Genomic DNA, 24,032 nt, shown 5'->3' with positions numbered 1-24,032 from the left:
TTGCTGTGCATAAGGGTAGGGAGAGCCACCCTCTTCCCCAACGTGTGGATATCCACTGGTAAAACAGAACAGTTCCCTGCACGCGCTAACAGTATATCAATTATATCAATAACAGTGTGACAAAAGCTTGAGTCTTTGCTGTAACATACGCTTCAGTTTATTCACAACAGCCTTAGGCAGCACGTGTTTCGTCACGCTTACGGTTGTGCGCAGCAACTTTTTCAGGGCTAAGAAACAAACAATAGTACAGAATTGGGAATGAAAGGTATGCAACAATAGCATCCAATGTCAGTTTCCCATTGTGACAGACACATTTTTTTTTTTTTTTTTTTTTAAACCTTTATTGAAGCTTTCAAAAGCATTACAAGCACAGGCCTACAACCACAGGGGCCGGACGTAAACTCAGCAAATCAGATAGGAAATTTACTTATCAGTCAACAGCCCTGGCACCAGCTGTGATGCAAGTTACAGCGTATAGTAGAATGCAATATCAATAAACAGGATAATACAGAGGTTTCTATTTTTCTTTTTTGAAGAAGCAGTAGCGGCATTACTATAAGAGGCGCCACACCATATGAGAAGGAGCAAGTAGAGGTGGGGGGATGTACCTCGCACTGCAGTCGATAGAAGGTAACGAATAATATAGCCGTAGTAACGCAACGCCTAGCAGAGGCAGACAAGTAGTAAAGGATAATCTATTAGCGAGCGATCTAGTGCGAGTACCATCCAGAAAACCCACTCTTAGGAGACAGTAAAGTAAAAGCTAGTATAGACGCCCAGTAGAGTAAGGAGTAACTGAAGGATAAACAGCCAACCACCCTGAAAGGAAAGAAAGGAAAAGAAAGGGACCATAGAACAAAACAAACTAAAATAACAAAACCCCCCCGTATCGCCCCACCCTGCACCCCTGTAATGGCTACGGCCTACCCCACTAACAGCGTGCCTGTCGCCCCGAAACTCGCCCTAAAAGAAGGAAAAGAAAAGCAGAGGAGGAGAACAAAAAACACACACTCCCGGGCTCCCATGCCCCCCGCCATCAGCGACCTCCCCAAGACGTATTATCTACTGTTTAAAGCTAAGTATTAAACCCCAGCCTGGGGAGGACATCAACAAAACCATCCGACTCCCGTTACACTATAAGGTACAATCCCGGCACATATCACGTAAATTAGCAAACCCTAAAAGTCAAAGTCAACCCTAGCCAGTACGGTTCTTTACGAGAGCCATTGTCGGCCAGGCCACAGCCACCATGAGGAAATTGAAGCGTTCACAAAAGTTCAAGTCAATGAAATCGGATCGAAGACAGGATATAAGTTCGCGACATCCACAAAACCGGCAAGGAAGAGTGAAGAAGACTGGCAAACCTCTCCGATAGTCACTGAAGAACTGTTTGTGGTGATCAAAACCTTTAGCAACGATGTTACGCCGAGCAGGGTTCGAGCAGGGAAAGCTGACGATGATCATAGGTGCGCTATCTATGAAGCCAGAGTCATCAAAGCGGGCTGAATCAGGCTTCCGCACGGGGACCTCAAAATGGTAGGCAGAGTACTCCACGGGAACCACAGTTTGCTGATAGCATGTCGGAGTGTCGTCGTCCGGTCTCGGACAGACATTGTCCAGCGTTACAGACAACTGATGGCACATGGCGGTGATTTGAGAGTGGAGCGCCCCAATGGCGGCCAGTACGAACCTCAACGTTGGTGTGCCGTCCGTCCCCTCCATCTCCTCTCGCGAAGCGACGAAGCAGGACCCGAACCCAGGAGAGGACAACTCCAAGGAACCAGGCACACACGGAGCCGATGACAACAGTGGGCGCTCTCAAAACTGGCAATGGCGACACCTTCGCCGCTCGCGGGGCCCAGGCCCGTCAACCCCGGCCCCCCCAGCAGGGTCTCCGGGCGTCGGACCCCCGACCTCGGCTACCGATGTGCACTTGCGTCACTGAACCGTGTCCTTAGCATAGGCCGGATACTGAGCAGCGAATCGTAAATGCAAGTTTGATCCGAGTTCGGAAGACCAGAGGCAACCCTGGTCCCACAGCCGATGTTGATCAACTCTAACCCGGATGGTCTAGAAATCGAGGCCCCGGCTTCAGCCCTGAAGTAGGCCGAAAATAAAACAAGACATATCTTCGTCACCCGGTAAGTTGGAAATTCCAGGATTGCACCGCAGGAGTCAGGAGCACTTCATATGCACGGGAGTCCGGTGTGAGGAAAGGATAGAAAGCAGGATATCCGAGCTGCCGGCGGAGGTCGGCGGAGCCGGGAGCTTATGCGGCCATCTTGCTTCGCAGCGTAGCTTCTCTGTGACAGACTAAATTTGAAGGATCTGCTCAAATTGGCTACTCGAGCCTGTGCAAACCCATGCTATTTTAAATGTGTCACCTCAGTTGTTTAGTGACAAACTAGTGTAATTTAGGAAAAAATATAAAAACACTCTTAGATAAAATAAACTGGACGGGAGTTAAGGCATGCTTGTTCCTTGTGAGTCAATTTGTGACATACGAACCTAAACAGTCAACAGTGAATTTGCTAAAGTGAATTTAACATAACGATACCCCCTTAATGTTACCTGGTACCCGAAGGTATGTAGTAAAAAACAAAATACCTATTCTCACTACGTGAAGATCCTAGGGGAAAAGAGACAGGTAAAGAAGGAAGAAAAATAATAATAAGTAAACAAGCCCTGTAAGAGCAAGTTTATCGTGCTAAAGTGACCAGTTTGAGATTTGAGCCCGTAACTTACTATAACTACGCCACATTGCTGCAGCCACTTCTGCTTCCTCACGTTAGCCCAACCTTCCACTCTGGTATCTGTGCTCCTCTCACCTTTACTCCATGTTATACCGTGGGCAGCGTGGGGGGCTCTGTGCGTGTGGGGGTCTCTGTGTCCATGTGTGGGGCTCTGTGTGTGTGTGGGGGGCTCTGCGTGTGGGTGGCTCTGTGTGTGTGTGTGGGGGGCTCTCTGTGTGTGTGCGGGGGGGCTCTGTGTGTGTGTGTGTGTGTGGGGCTCTCCGTGTGTGTGTGTGGGGGGGGCTCTCTGTGTGTGGGGGGGCTCTCTGTGTGTGTGTGGGGGTCTGTGTGTGTGTGGCTCTGTGTGTGTGTGGCTCTGTGTGTGTGGGGGGCTCTGTGTGTGTGTGTGTGGGGGGGGCTCTCTCTCTGTGTGTGGGGGGTTCTCTGTGTGTGTGTGTGTGTGTGTGTGTGTGTGTGTGTGTGAGGGGCTCTCTCGGTGTGTGGGGGGCTCTCGGTGTGTGTGTGGCTCTCTGTGTGTGTGGGGGACTCTGTGGGTAGCTTTTTTTGTAGGTGGCTCTATGTGTGGGTGGCTCTGTGTGTGTGTGTGGGTGGCTCTATGTGAATGACTGTGTAGGTGGCTCTGTATGTGTGTTTGGGTGGCTTTGTGTGTGTGGCTCTGTGTGTGGGTGCAAATGCAATAGGTCTCGCATTTGCGAGAGATTAAGCTATTGTGTGGAGGTCTAAATAATGTAGGCCACTCGAGGTTTGGAGGGTAAGTTACTCTTTATCCGACCCGGAGCGCCGGGAAACACCACTGCTCTCTGTTGCGGTCGGCGCCAGCAAAGATGGCCGCCTTCCGCTTCCGCTAGCGCCCTTCCGGTTCCGGCCAGCAAAGACTAGACCGTCACCACATATCTCCCCCCTTTACACAACATTAACCAACCAACAAGTCTTACTGTCAGTCCATCTCAAAGTCCTTGAACCTCTCTGGAATTCTCACCCTTCTTCCAGCTCTCGTCCTCTTCACTCCCTCGCTTTGTTCACTGCTTTGTCCTTCTGACGTCCGTTCCACGGTCCTTGCCTTCACGCTGACCTCTCCGGTTCCATTTTCCCTTCTGCCTTCACCTTTCTCTTCCTTAGGCCCTCGGACCTCCTCGTTCTCGTTTCCCGTTCCATCTTCCACTTGCTGCATGCCTTCTTCTACTTGCTCATTTATCTGTCCACCACTTCCTTTCTCACTAGTCTCCACATTCTCTATCTTCTCGCCTCCCTCTGTTCCCCAATTCAAGATCTTGCTACATTTGGCCATCCTGTCCGTCGACCACACCTTTCCGTCGCTTAGCAGTGCAGATCTGGCATATGGTTCTAGTACTTGTAGGGGTGGGGTGAACTTGCTTTCCCCTTTTCTTTTGAGCGTGGGTATTTTCACTCTCACCCAATCGCCTCTATCCAATGTCACTCCTTGGACCCCATGTCGTTTATTGAAATGTTCAGTGTATGTTTCCTGCGCTCTTTCCAGGTTTCTCTTGACTACCGCTGGAGACCATTTGCTCTGTACAACCATCTTCCTCCACACAGCATTGTCCTTTGTGAAGGGTTCTCTTCCCCGTAGCACCTTGAATGGGCTGTAACCAGTGCTACCCGGAGTGATCCGGTAGGCCCATAACATTTTTGGTAACTCCTTCTCCCAGTCCAATCCATCGTTGATGGCCGCCTGAATGGTGCCCATGATCACCCTGTTGAAACGTTCAACTTGCCCATTTCCTGAGGGATGATATATGGGCGTGTGTTTGACCTCTATGCCATTCCTTGACACAAATGCTTCCCATTTTGCAGACGTAAATTGAGGTCCATTGTCACAAATGATCACCTTCGGGATTCCTTCCTTGAGGAACGCATTTCTTAGGAAGGATATGACGGCTTCCGTGTCCATAGCTTCCTGCACATCAATCTCCGGCCATTTGGAGTACTTGTCAATCAACACTACCACATATTTTTGTAGTCCTTCCTTGTCTAGAATGGGTCCCATGATGTCGACGGACACCATCTCCCAGGGTCCTTCTGGTATAGGGAATCGCCCCCATGGAGGTCTCATTACACTCTGGGATTTGTCTGCCCTTGCGCACGACTCACATTGTCTTACATATCTCTCCACCTGGGAGTCGATGGCTGGCCACCAGTACATCTGTCTAGCCAGGGCTTTGGTCTTTGTGATTCCCGGATGTCCTTCATGCAGCAATGCCAGTAAAAGGTCTATCACCCCTTGGGGGGCACCACCTTGTCGCCCCTTAACAGGAACACGGGATTCTCTCCCAGCGATATCTCGTCCCGCACTTCCCAGTATCTCCGTAACGTTTCTCTGAGATGTCTCTTCTCGGGCCATCCATGGACGACGTACCCTTTTATTGCTTCCAGATCATCGTCCAATTTGTACGCCTCTTCCCATTCTTGGGCACTTATTACTCCTTCCATGTCCTGAAAGGTGGCCATCACATAGTCATCCCAGTTCGGGGTCTCTTGCATGTCGGTTCTTTTCTTTGCAGCCGCCCGGCTCAGGAAGTCGGCCACCTTATTTTGTGGCCCTGGTATGTGCCACATGATGTCAATACTTTTACCAAGGGCTTGTGGTCAGTTCTCACTAGGAATTTTGCTCCCCACAAATATTGCCTGAATCTCTCCATGCCCCACACCACCGCCAGCATCTCTTTCTCAATGACGCTGAACTTTTCTTCATTCGGCGCCAAGGACCTCGAAGCAAAACTGATGGTGGACATCTCTCCCTTCTCCGACTTCTGCATCAGCACTGCCCCAAGACCTTTTTCACTGGCATCAGTGGTGAGGACAGAATAAGCATCAGGATCAAACCCTGTCAACGGTATCGTAGTACTGAGCTCTTGCTTCAGCTTGGTGAATTCTTCCTGTTCTGCCTCCCGCCATTGGAAGCCATTCTTCTCCTTCAGTAGTTGGCGCATGCAATGAGTTTTTGTGGCAAAGTTGGGAATAAATTTGCTATAGTACTCCGCCATCCCCAGGAATGATCTGACATCCTCCTTCTTCTCTGGGGCTGGCGCATCCACGATTGCTTGCAAGTTGGCCCTCTTTGGCTCTATACCTCTCTCACTCACCTCATGACCGAGGTACGTTACTGATGGCACCCCCAGCTTGCACTTGGACCATTCTGCCGTCAATCCGTTTGCCTGCAGGGTGCGCAGAACCTGATGCAATTTCTCATTGTTATCCTGTTTGGACGTTCCCATGACCAGGATGTCATCTTGGAAGAACTGGACGCCACCCATTTTCCTGAACAGTCTATGCATTAGATTTTGGAACACAGCAGCTGCAGATGCCAACCCAAATGGCATTCTAACAAATTTGTAGCAACCAAAAGGTGTGATGAAAGACGTGAGGTGGCTGCATGATGGATGGAGTCTCACCTGGTGGTAAGCTGAGGATAAGTCCAACGTGGAGAACCATCTGATGCCTTTCGTTTTTGCTAACATCTCATTGATGCGGGGAAGAGGGAATTTATCGACCAAGATGTTTTTGTTCAATTCTCTCAGATCGATGAATAGCCTCACCTTCCCATTTGGTTTCTGGGCCACCACCAAGGGCGAGAGCCACTCCGAGCTCTCTATGGCTTGTATGACACCGCTTTTTTCCAGTCTGTCCAGTTCCGCCTGGACTGCCTCCTGACATCTGAGTGGAATGTTCCTTACTTTGTGCACAACTGGCGTGGCTCCGTCTTTCAACTTGATGAGGTGTTGGTGTTTGACCAGTTCCCCTATTTGTCCTCCTAACACCTTGGGGTACTCCCTGCGCCATGCTTCGGTGTCGCAGCTCTGTTCCATGTCCATCAACAGAATCTTCTCCACTCCACCAGGGTTAAGTTGTATCCCTAACGCTCCCTGGTCCTTCCAACTGAGCACCGACGGTCCTTTCTCCGCCACATACAGCTTACACATGGCTTGACGACCCCTGAACTCAAACAGCAAAGGGCAGTACCCTAACATTGGTATCCTCTGCCCCGTATACGTGACTGGTCGTAAATCCATTGGACGTAGTTCTTCCTTCACCTTCGCCACGAATTCTCTGTCCCACACCTGTCTTTGTATTATGGTGATGGGTGCTCCGCTGTCCGCAATCATTTCTATGGGCACTCTTCCTATCTGCATGTCCAATTTAGGTTTGTCCGATTCCGTGCCTCCTACGTCTAGTATTTGGGCATCGATGTATAGAAACTCCTGCTGGTCGTCCTCGTCCGTACGGCTTGCCTCTTCTTCCTGTTGTTCCTGGTCCACGTACCTGACTGTGGTCCCTCTTGGCTTACGACGACATACCTTCTCATAGTGACCGAAGGTATTGCAGTATGCGCATTTCGCTCTAAATGCAGGGCATGCCTTGTCGTTCCCCAAATGCGCTGTGCTCCCGCACCGGTAACAACTTGGCCTGCCGCCTCTTCCTGGGCTGTTCCACCGGACTGTTGCGGACCTTTCTTGTTGTCTTGACTCCTTGTCGTGTCTTTTTGCTTGGTCTTCTCTCCTCTATGGTTCGTCATGATTCTGCAAACCGTCTGAGCGCCCACCGCGTCTTTTCTAGCTGCTTGCGCACACCTTTTCGACATCTCCGCTTTCTTCACCATGGCCCAAACCTCCTTCAAGGGTGCGTCGCCATTCACCCACAGCTTCTCTTGGACGTGCGTGCTCGTCGTGTGCATGATTATTTGATCACGGATGAGCTCATCGTGGAGAGGACCAAATTTGCATGTGAGGGCTAGTTTTTGGAGCGCTGACACATACTCATCTACTGTCTCACCTCCTCCCTGCTTTCTGTGGAAAAAACTGTGCCTGCCGATTGCCACGCACACCACGGGTCTGTAGTGCGCGTCCAGGTCTGAAACAGCATGGCTGAAAACATCATCATCGGTATCGTCTCTTTGCCCTTTTACGATGGTGTCGAACACTCTTATGCCTTCCGGCCCCAAGTTATGCAACAGTATTTTCAACCTCCGCTTACTTGAATAAGCCGCTCCGCTTTCCTCTTCAAGTGCCTCCAAATAGTTCTGGAAGTACCTCTTCCAGTCTTCCCAGGGCATCGCCGGCTCCCCTCTGGAAGGAAGAAACTGTACCATTTGCGTGAGAGACGTGGATTGCGCCGCCATTCTCCTGACCAAGTTGGGGTTAGCTGGAACTGGGTTGTCGCGATTGGGAGGACTGCCTGGAGCTTGGCGTTGGTCTGCGTCAACTCCACTGCCTCCGCTGGTCGTCGCACTCCCCGACTCTGCGGCCGTGGCTCGTTGGGAACGTGGCCCTGCCCCACCGTCACTCTCCGACCGTCCTCTCTGGACTAGTTGCTCTGCCAGCTTTGCATGGAGCTCAATGCCACGAGGTAGCGTGCCCCTCCTCACCGACTGCAAGGGGCCTTACCACTGCGTCCCCCTTCTCACCTTCTCCTGGGGCAGACCGAGTGTCACTCTGGGATTTATCACGCAGGCCGCGTGCGCTTCTAGGCTCATCCGGCCTTGCTGTTGTGAATGGTCCCCGGTACCCAGGTTGGAGGGAATACGTGGGTCAAGCAGCAGACCCTTCGCCTGTCTCTTATGTCTGGACACAATGTGTTTGACAAGGATTCGCTGCTCCAGTGGCCCCTTCGGGCTGTAGACACCACTGGGGAGGCAGCAGGCGTCACCATCTGCCCACGCCGCCCTCTGCCGCGCTCCGGGTCGGTATGGACGTCCTTCTCAAGGGCGGGAACGTCCTTTGCGTGTTTCTCGACGCCACGGCGGGCTCCGTGCGTTTCAAGAGCCGCCGTGGAGAGCACCACTCGTCGCCACTGTGGAGGTCTAAATAATGTAAGCCACTCGAGGTTTGGAGGGTAAGTTACTCTTTATTCGACCCGCAGCGCCGGGAAACACCGCTGCTCTGTTGCGGTCGGCGCCAGCAAAGATGGCCGCCTTCCGCTTCCGCTAGCGCCCTTCCGGTTCCGGCCAGCAAAGACTAGACCGTCACCACATATTGGCATTGTAAATGACAATGCCATTTATTTATATGTTTTAAAAACAAAAACATAAATAAAAATAATGTCATGAGCACTGCCAATAGCTCTAACTTTAACAATGCCGAGACCATTGCATTGTAAATTCTTGTTTTCACAGGCTGTCCATAACTTCTCTGTAAGGTGGAACATAAATGACTGAATGTAATGCAACTGGTTATTATATTATAAAGAGCATCAACACTTTCGGGTGAGGTACGCGCTATATAAAAAAGCATAAATAAACGGAAGCACTAGCAGCCGCTCAATCAGTGCCCACAGAGTAGTGCCCCAAACTGTCAGAACTGCAGCCAATCAGAGACTGCCTCATCATTCTAAATCTTTCCCGATCTGCGCCTAGTGGGAGCAGAGTCTAGAGCTGCCGACTTTGGAACCGAAGAACAACTTTTGAGCTTCGGTGTCTGCTCAACGTCCTGTGAGTCTGGACAAATTACAGTTGCACCACATTTCCTGTAGATTAGGCTCAGAGCACTGCGCATGCGCAATAGAATGTCGAGGGTAGTGTCTAAACTCTATTCCTGGTTGCTGTTTTGAGGTGTCTGCATCTTCCTGCCGGGGCCAGATGTGCGTTTCGCTGCTTTGTTCCATTTTACTTATTCCTGCTGGAAACGAGTAAATTGGTATCTGTACAGAAATGCCCCAACAAGAGTTCGAAAAGGTGAGTGACGTTGCGTGGTAAAAAAAAAAAAAGCGGAATCGACTTTTTTCCATAAATACGACGGAGAGCCTTTTCAGGAGCAGGTCTGGAAGTGGCACTCTTAGGATGTGAAAGCCGAGTTACGATATGTTTGTAGTCTGGCTCTATTTACGCGGGCTGAATTCCGTGGAGGCGGAGTGGTGATATATTATATATACATGACGACAGGTCTCAATGTAAGGCTAAAGAAGTAGTGGTGGGTGAAGCCACTATACATATATATTTTTTTTAAATGTGTATTAGTTTTTATTTTGACGTACTTGGACAACGAAGCAGCTGACGATATACATAAATTTAAAGTTTAACATTTCGCACAGAGTTACACATTAGTATATGTGCTAAAATTGACTACATATTGCGGAACTGTTGTGCCAGTATTGCAAAAGGGGTGAAGCCACTAGTTAACAGTTAAGAGTCGAGTGAATAGTTTGGCTTGGCTATTAGAGCCTCTGGTTGAACCTAGGCGTGAAAATAGTTAGCAAGTAAATCAGGCAACAAACATCGTGTACAAATAACCTCTTGTAATGATTACTCGTGCACCAGCAGAAGTTCAGCAGGTGCCTTGTTTCTTCAGAGCCCTGACACAGCACAGAGAACATTTACTCCGTTTATTCAGCCTCTCTTCCTACAACTGACCACCGTCACCTACGCCTAAGGTTCTAATTAGAACCTACTTACATCACAATACCTTGGGAATAGGTAGACGGTGTCCACCCCAGGTTATACGCAGATAACATTAAAGTAAAGCCACAACACATCCCCCTTTTTTCTAAATAAAAACATAACACTCACATTGTATACTGAAACACGGCGCTTATATAATGTATCCAAAATAAACATCCTATTACCTGGAAATAATACACTTCTCACTAGAACATAAGAATGCGTCCACATAAGTAACCCTTGGAAACATCACAATGCTTATTCGCTAACAAAGTCGCGAAACTTGTCAGGGCTCTTCACCACCCGCCCACACTTACTTTGTTCTCAACCTATGACTGCAGAACCATTTGTGGGTAATAATTGATCTCAGTAGTCTACTCCAATGTATTCAGGGCACAAGTTTTAAAAAAAGAACTGGGGGGACTAACCTAGTTAGACATCACGGCGCGCAACATCACTGCACATGACATCACAGCGCATGACATCACACATGGCATCACATGAATTGACATAATAGAAAGTGGCATCACAAGCCATGACTTTACAGGAAGCGGCATCACAAGAAGTGACATCAGATCTAATCCCCTCACTTATATGTTTAGCAGGTCTATCATGTGTACGTTTGAGTGTGTTGCGAAGATAATAGCACAGTGAGCTATGGAAGATGATATGTGACTTCTACAGCTTGCAATCCCCCAGTTTTATGTACCACATCCTTTACATTAATTTATAAAAGTATATAATGTATTGTAATGTAATATGCGCCTGCTGATGTAAAGCGCTCTGACACTCTGCATTGGGATGAGTAGGGCTATAAAAGAAAAAATAATGGTACTTAAATTATTTCAACGCTTCCTCAGGTGTAGTAAGCTCTATATAAATGCAATTTGCTTTGTGTAAATACCTGGAAGACCAACACATCTGACATTCTTACAGTGCATGCGTATCTCCTAAACAGGGACTGAACAAAGTGAAAAACTGCCTTTCTTAAGTATGTGTGAAGTGCTAACAAGGTGTGAGGCTTTGTTTCCCCTTTGCTTCCCCTTTGCTTCATTTGCATCCAGGTGTGAGGCTCCTGACTGCTCCCAGCCAAGAGACTCACAAAAGGAGTCCTGATGACCCCTCAAATTCGGCCTTTGTTATGGACCCAGAAAGCCCCGTCCCCGCCTGCACGTTGTTGCTTGTTGCAGATAGAAAGCAGACAACGTGCAGCCGCTGCTGAAAGTGTCCCTGTGTTTGGAAATTATACCGGGACGAGTTCGGCACTTTATTCAGTGGGCCCAAATTCTTGGCAGGGTGGATGGCGTTTACCCTGTGAAAATAGTGAGTGGACGCCGTCCATCCGCGTGTACCCCCAGCTCGTGTCCTGACTGTATTATTGTTACAACATGGCGCACACTACCCACCATCACTCTGCTCCACCTTTTTCCTTGGTTCATGCCTTGTAGGATTCTGTTCATCAGTGACAACCTCATCCATATCATGTACCCTTTAACCACCACCATTCTCTGTCATCCAGGCAATCTTATGATTATCAGGTGATATAAGGTGGTGTGTAGATGTGTGCTGTGGCTCCTCCTCCCCCTTACGCAAAGACAAATCAGAGAAATGCCACACTTTTACATGATTCAATAACACAGAATTACAAAAGTTTTTTCAATTAAATAATGTGAGAAACGACTTTGGCCTTTCTTCAAGATACACTCTTTTTAACTCTCACTCTGTCACCTATTCTAATGTGCACAGGTCTGCTTCTGAGTGTGGCATGATAATATTTCTTGCTCAAATCCTGTGCATCTTTCAGCCTTTGTTTAACCAAATCAGATGACCAGTTCGCTTTCTTGGCTGTAACCATCCATCCAACATTATCCTTAGTGATAGGTGTTCTACCCCTTATCAACACAAAAGGGCTCAGACCAGTGGATTCACTAGGAGCAATGCGATAGGCCCACATATTGTGCAACAACTCCTTCCTCCAATCCAAATACTGTGACAGGTGGATAGACCAAATGATGTGGTTAGGTGTGATGCACCATTCGGCCGTACGCTCTGAATGTGTCGGACTCCCAGTTCTGCAGTAGCACAGGTTCTTTGGGGTTTCAGGGCAAAGGGACTCGTCGCCAAATTTATAATGATTATTCATACACCAACAGAAGTTCAACTGGTGGTTTATTTCTTCAGTGCCCTGACACCGCACAGCGAACATCAGTGTCCGTTAGTCAGGCGCTCTTCCACTAACTGCCCACTGTCACCTACCCCCAAGGTTCTAATTAGAACATACTTAAATCACAATGCCTTAGGCATAGGTAGACGATGTTCCCACTAAGTCATACGCAGATGACATTAAAGTAATGCCACAACACTTCTCTTCAAAATTAAAAAATTTGTATATCTTTAACATGCAGAGATATTTCACCTTAGTAAATCAGATCATATTGCAACATGGAGGGGAATTTATTACAAGTGATAACAGGAACCTAGAAACAATCATGCTCCCTCCCTCCTTGAAGACCCCATTAGTGAATCAAGAGGCCAGTCAGTTGTCATGTGGATCGTCTATGTGGCCTAGGTTGTTATTCTAAATGAAGCATCATCAGAGTCTATTAAATCAAACGTGAGGGTTTTGTACCACACTAAACTTAAACTCATTTATTTCAAAGTGTTTTCATATGTGCTCATGAAGAAAAAGAAGGCATGACTTTTGGCAATAGTGGAAGCTGAGAATGATCCCAGATTTTCTTGTTTCACATTGTGAATTTCAGTCACTACATGGTTATCTCTTCGTCTCGCACTTTTTACATCAAAGGTCATTGCTTTGCCTTTAATTCAGGTGCATGAGGGTACAGTGTGGGTGTCATACTGATGCCACCAGGAAAACACAGTTTGTTTAGGGCTCAAGCGTCCAAAAGGACTTCAAGCTGGGCCAAGTCTAACTAAGCATTTGGCTCCATCTTCAAGTGGCTTACCTACCATTAAAAATAAATAAGGCAAGAGATTGATGAGCCAACCATTATATCTATCAGATTATTCTGATAATGATTTGTTATGTTAGGGTGGACTTTTCCATCCATGGTCACAAAGGAGACTTTATTTACTTAGCTTACCCCTAAAGAGTCAATGCTGTAGCGTATTTGATGTTGACATCTTTATATGCATTACCTCTAGAGTTTTCATGTTCTCAGACATTTTGCCTAAAGCCAATTGAAAGGTTTTAGCCATACTTATTCTTGAGTAGACACTTTCTTCTAACCATAATTCTTTTATTGAAGAAAAGAAACACACAACACAAGAATAATAAAAACATAGTTCAGACAAAACTATACTAACTGATAGAATAAGTGATGCTTCTTTACAGTGTCTATTTGATATAAAAGAACAATACCTTTTTATATAGAGCTTGCTTCTTCATTTTACAGTTTCGAAACATTACAAACAACAGGCATTACTTTTATTCATGTTGATGGCATTACTTTACTCCATGGTGGAAGGAAGAAAAGCTGAGCTTGCTCCACCAAGGTTCAAACCGGTGATCTGCAGATTATACAGAGATGGGAGCAGAATGTAGTCAACTTGAGTGAGCTGTCCAACTACAGAGAGGAGTCCTCATATATTAATTGTGTGTGGCTATGTTCCCAAACCATGCAACTATTTCAGGGAAACATTGAGACAGTTTACTAAAGAGAGTTTGTTCTGCTGTTTTAAATTGCCCCCATTTGCTGGGTCATAGGAGCATGATGATGACAAGGTTTTTCACTTTGAGAAACGACAGAAAAATCTAAATTAAATGATTAAAACAAAATTAGAAGATACAAGTAGAGGATAGATCACCCTGTTTCTCCCCTTTCCACCACCCTTCAATTTACATTTCATTGATAGTCAGTCAGTCACACAGCTTTATTCAATCTTTTGTAAATAGACCATAAAAGCACAACAGCTCATATAAAATTGATAGTCCATACTGAACACATCTATGACAAGGTTCCCCAATGTCAGGAGTGCAACTCTCAATTTTCCATATTTGTATTTTATCTAGTGTTGTACCTCGTAGGCCAACCGGGTCCATTTAAATCCCATGATAGTGTCCTCAAGCCTCCCATATTTTAGTATGGTTCGGAGCGCAGCCTCTAGCCTTGCATATTGGATTTTCCATACTCATGCAAAAATCCATTCCCTTCCTGCACTCCTCCTTGGAGGGAGGATTTTCGTCTTTCCACCGACTAGGTCTGCAGTCGAGCAACCACCAACCCCAACTGAAGCAAAGCCAGGTTGCATCCATCTGTACACAAGTTTATATTTATAAGCAGGATAACCATCTTTGTATTAGGCTGAAGTGTCCATCCTAACACAGATCCTAAGCAGCAAAGTACAGGCTCCCCGTAGGACTTCAACAAGCTGCAACCCCATATTGTGTGTATCAAGTTTCCCTCCAGTAAAGATCACATGAGGCATGTGGGGGAAGACACCGCACCAGTCTTTAATGGTTTTCTCCTCATAAGGTATACTCTGTGTAGATATTTCAGTTTAATAAGGCGCAACGTAGCTGCAGTGGCCGAGTCCCTCAGAGACTTAAAAATTTGCAAACATTCGTGACAAGAATTTTCAATTCTATTAAGGACTAGGAGGCGAGGATTATGCTTAGTCTCATTTCTTTACTGACACATAGCAGCCAATCACATTACAGTAAAGAAAAACAGAAATAGGGCAACCATAGAGTACACCCATAGTATATAAACAGTCTCAGAGGTAACCACTTCCTCTTTCTTTGTCCAAAATCCAGTAGGAAGAACTAATTAAACATCAGAAACCAAGGAAAACATCATTCGAAAGGACCAAAATCCGAACGTGGAGGCGGAGGAACTTCCAAAAGCCACAGGAACAGAAGCAGGCCAACGAGGAGAAGAAACTCGCAGCAGAACGTCCACAAGGGCGGAGCCGGAGGAACCTCACTTGGGATCAGAGCCTGAAAAGAGACACAAAGCCGTAATACACATCCTGTGTAATCATGAGCAAATAAAGGGTGGGTAAAGAAAAAACCAAAGCATTCATCACATTTCATTAGGAAAGATCCATGAAGTATTGCATAGTAACAATATAATAGATACAGGCATATACAACGGGTGGGATAATCCTCGCCTCCTAGTCCTTAATAGAATTGAAAATTCTTGTCACGAATGTTTGCAAATTTTTAATTCTATGTCAGGACAGGAGGCTCCGATTATGCTTTTTTAAAGCTGATCTACCACCACAGAAGCAACACTATCGATAGGCTTAAAGTAAAAAGTTTTAAACACAGAAGCAGATGACCAATCTGCAGCCTTCATGATATCAAACAGAGTAACACCCATGGAATAAGCTTTGGACGCCATCGCTCCACGTGCAGAGTGTGCGCCAAACACAGAAACATCAATTCCAGCTTCAGACATAAGCCCCCGCACCCAGCGCGCCAAGGTAGCTGGAGAAACAGGGCGAAAAGGCTTTTGTAATGCAATCAGCAGTTGACCCTGCATGTCTGAGCGCAAAGAAGCAGTACTCACCTCATAATCCTTCAGACATTGAACCACACAAAGGTTGGGGTGAGAAGGGAAAGAAGGATAAGAAATAGAAGGCGCATTAGATTTGGTACGTCTGGAGAGACGAAAGGAAACTCCTTCAGGAGTGAAGCTGCGACCCGCCAGATCCAAAGCGTGCACATCCGACACGCGCTTACAAGAGACCAAACATAGCAACATAGTCAGTTTTGCAGAAAGCTGCTTGCGAGATAAGGAAGCATTGGAAGGCCAGGCCTCCAAAAATCTGAGGACAACAGAAACATCCCACAAGGTAACATATTTAGGGGTGGGAGGTTTTGCAAAACGAACTCCTTTAAGCAACCTGGAAACAAAAGGATGTTCACCCGCGGGTTTCCCATCTATGTGGGCATGACCCGCCGAGATAGCAGACCGGAAACCGTTGATAGTCGAATAAGCCAGACCAGAGGTGGCTAAGGAGGCCAAGAAATTAACAATCATGCTGATATCAGCTGAAACGGGATCAACTTGTTGTTGTGAACACCAATCACACCAACGCTTCCAAGACCCCTTATACCGTTTGTGAGTATTGGGAGCCCAAGCTTCACTAAGGAGCTTGGAAGCGTCGCTTGAAAGGCCCGGGAGCGACCAGCGATCCCCGAGATCCTCCACGCGAGAAGAGGGAGGGAGCCTGAGAGGATCAGGGGATGAGGACCTCCGAGAGGGTCCAACAGGAGATTCCACAATGGGGGAAGGAGAAACGGTGGGGCCGAACACATTTCTAGAAGGACCGGAAACCACGCTTGAGCCCTCCAGAGAGGGGCAATCAGAATCAGATCCGTCTGAAATCGTTTGGAGTAGGCCAATACCCTGGGAATCATTAGAAATGGAGGGAAGGCATAACAGAGGGTCGATGGCCACTGCTGGAGAAAGGCATCCGTGGCCAGAGCCTGAGGGTCCGGCCTCCAACTGTAAAAATGCGGAAGTTGCGCATTGAGGCGTGAGGCAAAGAGATCTAGTTGGCAAGGACCCCAACGCCGATGGAGAGCACGGAAGACCCGGGGATGCAGCCTCCAATCGCTGTAATCCCGAAGGTGCCTGGAGTGCCAGTCCGCTATCTGATTGCGGCATCCCGGAAGGTACTCCGCAATAACAGTGATCTTTTTCTGCAGACAGAAGTGCCAAAAATCTTTGGCGATCTCCGCCAGGATTCTGGACCTGGTCCCGCCCAGTTTGTTCACATAGCGGACTGCCGAGATATTGTCCATCCGGAGAAGGACTCAACAACTGGTCTGTAGGGGAGAAAAACATTTGATCGCAAAGGAACCCGCTAGGAGCTCCAGACAGTTGATATGAAGTTTCAATTCCTGAGGGGACCAACGACCCCCGGTCGAGACCGAGCCGCAACGGGCTCCCCAGCCCCACCGACTGGCATCGGATTCGATCACCAGATCCGGAGACACACCGAAGAGGGCTCGGCCGTTCCAGGCCTCCATGTGGTCCAACCACCACTGCATCTCCCACCGGACCTCCTCCGTAAGAGGAATCTGATCGGAATATCCGAGGCCTTTCCGGAGATGAAGAATTTTCAGGCGCTGCATTGCCCTGTAATGTAGGGGACCCGGAAAGATCGCCTGAATGGATGACGCCAGCAGACCGACTACACGCGCCAACGACCTCAACGACACAGTCGGTCTGGAAATAACAGACAGCAACTCTCTCTTGATATAACGCATCTTTTGGTTGGGCAAGAGAAGTTGACAAGTAACCGAGTCGATCTGAAAGCCCAGGAAATCGATACGCTGGGCTGGAACCAAAACCGATTTCTGGACATTGATTAGAAACCCCAGAGACTGTAAAAGAGTGATGGATAATTCCAGATGTTGAAGAAGTTTGAGAGGACAATCCGCCATAAGGAGAATATCGTCCAGATAAATAATCAACCTGACACCCAGTGACCGAAGATGTTCCACAACTGGTCTCAACAGCTTCGTGAAGCACCATGGTGCTGACGAAAGACCGAACGGGAGAACCTGATACTCGTACCAGACTCCCTGCCAGAGAAACTGGAGAAAACGGCGATGAGGTTTGTAAATCGGAACCGAAAGATAAGCATCCTTGAGGTCCAGTCTGACCATCCAATCCCCTTCTCGAAGGAGATCCCTCAACAGATGGATGCCCTCCATCTTGAAATGACGATAGACGACTCCGCCGTTGAAGTCTTTCAGGTTGAGAACAAGACGAGCACCGCCCCCTTTTTTCTCGACCAGAAAGACAGAACTGGCAAACCCCTTCGGATGACGGGTGGTTGGAATCACCGCCCCTTTTTTTCAGAAGAGAGTCTATCTCCTCGGAGAGACAAACCTGATCCTGAAGAGAAAAACGCAGACAAGGAGGGGGACAAGTCTGATGCATCGGGTGATAGAATTCTATTCTGAACCCCTGAACAGTTTGTAGCACCCAAGCATCGCCGGAGAGCAAGCGCCAATTCTGCAGGAAAAATTGAATGCGACCCCCCAACATCACATCGCATGCATGAATCAGGCTCACCTGTAGGGTGGGAATCTTGGTATTGTCCCTGATGACCACCGGAACGTCCTTTGCCATACTGGCCTTTTCCTTTTCTAGAAGGATAAAAGTTTGCGCGGGTGGAGTAGCCAGAGTCGTATTGGCCACCACGATGCTGCGATCCACCCCTCTGGGACTGTTGCTGAGATCCACGGCCGAACGACCGTCCCCTTTGTCGTCCGGCCTTGGTGAAAACCGGACGCATGGCCCGGCGCAAGGAAGCTTGTGCCCTATCAATGCCGCTAAAGGCAGAGACAAACTTAGTCAACTCCTGTAGAAAAGGCTGGCCAAAAAGAAGACCCTGCGCCTCTGGACCTGCCTCAGAGGTGGCCAGCTCCGCCAACTTTGGATCCAGTTTCAGGAGAATGGATCGACGACGTTCTGCTGAAATGGCACAATTAACGTTCCCAAACATGCATACGGCCCTCTGTGCCCATTCGATTAGCTCGTCAGGGTTAACTGTCGCCGAGGCTTCCTTGGCCTTGAAACCTAGGTCCAGGATCTTGGATAGGGGACCCAACATGTCCATTAGCTTGTCTTGACAAGACCGCCAGGAACGGTCCAGGCCTTTCTTGGGGTCTTTAGAATATTTTTTAAGGTAGGTGACCATCATAGGGTCCACCTCCGGGGTTTCAGCAATATGGTCTGCCAGGTCAGGCCTCGGGCACTCAGAGCGAAGCCGAGCCCGGACAGGCGCCTCAAAGGGTTGGCGAACATGCGCCTCCAGGTAAGCTGCCACCGCTGGAGCGGGCAGCCATGACGTGGAATGTGGATGGACAATGTCCTCAGGTTCGAAAGTGAGAAGGGGGGGACGCTCAAAGGCGTCAACAAAATGCTCCTTGCGGAGACGCTTTTTAGGAGGAGAGTCATGACCTGAAGAGGCTTGACCATGGTCTGACCCCTCCGCATAAAGAGACGCAGAAGACTTGGGTTTGTCTGAAGATAAAACCTTCGCCAGTCTCTGAAAATCTAATTTGTGAGGGTTACCAGGAGACTTTGCGGATTTTTGTGAAGGAGGCAACCAGCCCTGCTGAATGGCATATTCATTAAGATGGCGTTTAAGGGGATTAATGGCCCTTACCAGTGCCTTGTTAACTGAAAGTTGAACACCATTATCCAACTCCTCCACTAAGTCATATGCAAGAGAAGTATCTTCCTCCTCATCATAATAACAGTCTTCATCTTCTTCATAATACTCAGCCATTGCAACAATATGCAAAAGTCAATGCCCACAAGACTGTAGTAATATATGGAGTATCTTAGATACCAGTAATGGGGGAGTGTGAACCCCAAAGCAGGCTCAAACTGAGGTAAAACTCGATGCAAAAAACAATTTGAATGTGGAGGGAGAAAGCCTGCCGTCAAAAAACACTCTAGGCAGAGCCTATGCACAATGAAATACAACCGAAGCTCTTTCCTGAGCTCCGGCGTCAAGCGGGGTCAAAAGTTCAGGGCTGTGGGCTTGAGCACAGATTAACAGCGGTCCTTCACTCAACCGGCAGGAGGGCGTGTGAAGAAAAAATGCCTCGAGCCGGAAATAAAGCAGCGCGCACGCGCGACGCTGAAATGCCACTGAACAACACCGGCTCGAGAGCGCTCGCGCTCCCAATGCGAACCGCGGACCCCTGCTCCCGCTCCACCGAAAGCGACCGGCACAAACGGCCAGGCACTGGGAGGCGAGCAACGCGCTCCCAACAAACGCGCCGAAAACGGACGCGAAAACAGTACCAGCACACCGAAAGGCGGACCACAAAGCATACACAAGCCGCGCGCAGGTATCATAAAGCAGCGCAAGATAAGGCAAGTGCACAAACAATCATAACAATAAGATTTACAACAGCAATATAAGCATTAAAAGGGAAATAGACTTAACTGGCTGCGGAGCAGCAAAGAAAGAGGAAGTGGTTACCTCTGAGACTGTTTATATACTATGGGTGTACTCTATGGTTGCCCTATTTCTGTTTTTCTTTACTGTAATGTGATTGGCTGCTATGTGTCAGTAAAGAAATGAGACTAAGCATAATCGGAGCCTCCTGTCCTGACATAGAATTTGTAGCCTCTCCCCATTCCTCACTTGTGAGTGAACCCAGATCTCGCTCCCAAGCCAAGCACAAACGTACATCAAAGGTATTTGATGTTGTTTACCTGGGAGTGATACATCTGAGCTACTTTGTGGTCCCTAACAGTAGCTATGCCTCCAGGGGATTGAATTCTAGACGGTCATCCATCCTTGATATATATGGCATTCTCGCATGTCGCAATTGTAACTAGCGAAAAAACTGACTACGATGCAAGTCGTATTCACAGTCTGGAGGTTGTGGTAGGATTAAACATAGTTTTAAAAAAAAACTTTTTTATTGGTAGGTCATACGGCTACACAGCGTTTGTGCCTACAACCAAATCTTGGCCGGCAGCGTTGTTATCTCCTATGCATGAGGGCAGCCCAATGAGGGTAGCATACAGTGAAATCAACACAGCAAGCCGCCTACAACCGCATCGGGCTGGCCGCGTAATAATGAACAACATAAATAATACAAACTCTGTGTTTGGCTATAGGTCAAAGCAATAATGTCAGGTTAGTAAAAAATAACATATCACATTGCTCCGTAAGATAATCATCATTCAAGAAGACAGTGCATGTGGTAAGGCATCTCAGGTAGTACAAACAATTCACATCCCCTTATCTGGCAATAGGGCAGCATTCTGGACCTCTAGCCCACGGGTGGAGGGAACCGCAATGAACCTCAATTGATGTACTGAAGGGGAGTTATACTGGCCTCCTCCCCCAGCCTCGTCCCGCAAGTAAGACAGCAAGGGCGCCCAAATATCCCTGGGCCGAGATGTAATAGGTAAGAGTTCAGCATATAGTGCATTTTGCTCCTGGCAGAATATCATATCATTAAGCCACTCTTTGAACTTAGGGGCTCTCCCTCTGCCCCATCTGCAAGCTATTCGTCTTTTAGCCATCAAAAGTGCCAGCGCCGTATAACGACGGTATGCCAGTGGGACTTGCTTCACATAGCTCAGCAAAGCCACCAGTGGTGAGGCTTCTATATTTACATTACTAGTTCAATAAATAGGGCGCGCAGGGCTGTGACCGGTTCTGATAAGGAGAGCAGAATGTCGTCTGCGTATAGGCTAATGGTGTGGATGTCCCCCCCAAATGTAATCCTGGTTATAAAGGGATGCCTTCGGACTCGCAGTGCCAGAGGTTCCATATAGAGCGCAAAAAGGAGGGGTGACAGAGGGCACCCCTGCCTTGTGCCCCTGCCAATGGGAAACGAGAAGATGTGTGACCATTAACTCGGACCGTCGCCATGGGGAAGTGGTAGCAATTTAAAACTCGAGTTCGAAACTTCTCGCCGAAACCTGCAGCCATCAGTACCATCTCGAGATAAGGCCAGTGCACCCTATCAAAGGCCTTCTCTGCATCGGTGGCCAGGAGCATATATTCGCCCTGGGTACGGGATGCCTTTTCTATCAGGTGTAAAATGCGTTTGGTGTTGTCACTAGTCTGCCCTGCGGTATAAAGCCGGCTTGGTCGGGCTCAACAAATTGGGCCATATATGGAGCCAGACGGGCTGCTAGGATTCTGGTGTACAGTTTAATATCTACATTTAACAGAGAAATAGGCGTCTATGCCCAGCACTTCGTCCTATCTTTCCCTGGCTTCGGAATAACCACTACCGCCGCCCCTAACATCTCCCTTGGTATGGCGCCCGTGTGCTCGAAGGTGTTGAAGAGGCTCGTCAAGACGGGAGCCAATTGTTTGCAGAATAACTTGTAGAAGGCGGCCGTATAGCCGTCAGGGCCGGGTGATTTACCTAATTTGAGTCGAGAAATCGCTGAGATAACCTCCTCAGTCTGTATAGTGCTTTCTAGGTAATCGGCCTGGGATTGGTACAGGGCGGGCATGTGGGCCAGTGCTATATACTCTGCGCTGTGTTGAGCATCGAGAGAATCTCCGGTATAGAGATCCGCGTAAAAATCTCGGAACGTTTCAGCTAACACCGCGTCATCAGAAATAGAGTCACCCCCGGACATACGAATGGTCTGCACTCCCTGGCGTTGTCGGGCTTCACGTAGATTATTGGCAAGGAGGCGACCACATCTGTCCCCTGTTGTACAATAGAAATGTCGGAGTCTGAGAGCCGCAAACAAAGCCCTGTCCTGGTCTAATGCTGCGAGCTGCTTCCGTTTTACACAGAGCTGCCGCCAAGCATGTGAAGCCCCAGTTCTTTGGTGCAGCTGCTCAAGCTCTGTGACTCTCTGAGTGAGTTCCGCTCTCTTACGACTCCTCTCCTTGTTCTGAGCAGAAGACATGGCTATGAGTTCCCCCCTGATGACCGCTTTTAGTGCCGTCCATTGAGTCGCCGGAGAGGTGTCTGTGTTAGCATTGAGGGTGATAAAGTTAGTGATAGCCTTCTGGATTTGTTCAATCACTGTGGGGTGGTGTAGCAGTGTGTCCCGCAGTCGCCAGTGTCTAAGGGGTTGGGAGGAGCACGGCAACTGGAAGGTGGCCAGGACCGGGGAATGATCTGACAGTGAGGCCGTCAGAATTTCAGCGTCTGTTGCGTAGGCTTGGAATGAAGTAGTGCTGAGGAAATAGTCAAGGCGGGCATACGTCTTGTGGGCCCCTGAGTAAAAGGTGTAGCTGCGGGTACGTGGGTGGAAGTGTCGCCAAAGGTCAGAGAGCCCTAGGTCCTGGAGGTGTGTTTGCCCTGTGTGTGAGAGTACTCCTACTTGTGTTGTCTTCTGGCAGGAGCGATCTAGGTCATTATCAAAGATAAGGTTAAGGTCTCCACCCAGTAGCAGGTGGCGGTCCGAAGCTTTGGCCGCTTCGCGGAGGGCGGTGAGGAGAAACTTGACCTGCCCTTCATTGGGCGCGTAGACAGACCCAACGACAAACGTCATACCGCCCAGCAGGAACTGGTATGTGAGCAGGCGACCCCTAATTTCTGCCACCTTCTGTATGACCCTACCGGGGAATGAACGGAAGACCTGCAGACTTCGAGGTGCAAGAGGAAAACAGTGGCGTAGGGAAGAACTTGGACCTCAGCCTGTGATGATCTTTAGAGAGAAGGTGAGTTTCTTGAAGGAGGCAGATGTCTGCTGTGGAGTGCACTAAATAGTTCAGGACCGCTCTGCGCTTAATTGGGTTATTTCAACCCCGCAGAAGCATCAAAGGGGTTTGATAGTGGAGTGTTGCTGTGAGTGCAGCTGGGCATAGTATGCATCAAGGTGTAAAAGGCCTGACCAATAGATCGTAAGGGGAAGCATCTCAAAAGGGCAGGTAGGGAGGGTGGACGAAGGAACCCAAACTTAAAAAATCCCCAAAAAACTGGTAACAGATCATAAGTCCCAACGAGGAACAAAAAACCCAGTCCATGTAAAAAAAACAAGTTCTGGAGAAAGTGTCTGCCCTCCCGGAGGAGCTGGGAAGTCGTCGAAGTGGGGCTCATAGTGTGACCAAGGGGGGAGATTCGGGTCCCCCCGCCTCCCACCCGTTGTCAGAAAGCCGTTGTCAGGGACGAATAGGTGTCAAGTCCTCATTAGTGGTAGGGCTTGGTTCCGCCAGTGCATCAGTATCAGAGGTGAGTGCATCTTGCTGGCTTTTTACTATTTCCTGTTTGTCCGGTTTTCGGAATCTCTGCCGTCGTTTGGGTCACTGCCACCCTGAGGGAGACGTCTCTGGCACCGACTCAACGCTCTGCCGGTCATCCTCCTCGTTGGGCACCGCCAGGCCTAACAGTTGGCAGGTGTCGATGAGGGAGTGCATCTGACGAAGTGGTGAGCAGCCATCACAACGCGGGC

At 48.5% G+C, this 24,032-nt stretch overlaps 1 protein-coding gene across 3 annotated transcripts in view; it reads left to right on the top strand.

Moving 5' to 3' along the window:
- Nucleotides 1-9,099: 9,099 nt before the first annotated feature.
- LOC144763310 (uncharacterized) overlaps nucleotides 9,100-24,032 on the top strand; it is a 109,853-nt gene continuing 94,920 nt past the window's right edge. The window contains exon 1 of one of the 3 annotated variants that reach the window (XM_078648787.1): nucleotides 9,100-9,198. Coding sequence is in view for 2 of the 3 variants with exons in the window: in XM_078648785.1 (XP_078504911.1) it covers nucleotides 9,418-9,441 (24 nt within the window). In the remaining variant the exon portion in view is untranslated. Of the gene's footprint in view, nucleotides 9,199-9,237; nucleotides 9,442-24,032 lie in introns of those variants that run through there. The other 2 variants (XM_078648785.1, XM_078648786.1) reach the window with 2 other exon arrangements.

The sequence above is a fragment of the Lissotriton helveticus genome, chromosome 6 (genome assembly GCF_964261635.1).
Source record: "Lissotriton helveticus chromosome 6, aLisHel1.1, whole genome shotgun sequence".
NCBI classification, from domain to species: domain Eukaryota; kingdom Metazoa; phylum Chordata; class Amphibia; order Caudata; family Salamandridae; genus Lissotriton; species Lissotriton helveticus.
The sequence above is the reverse complement of the archived record's forward strand: the minus strand, read 5'-3'. Positions and strand labels throughout refer to the sequence as shown.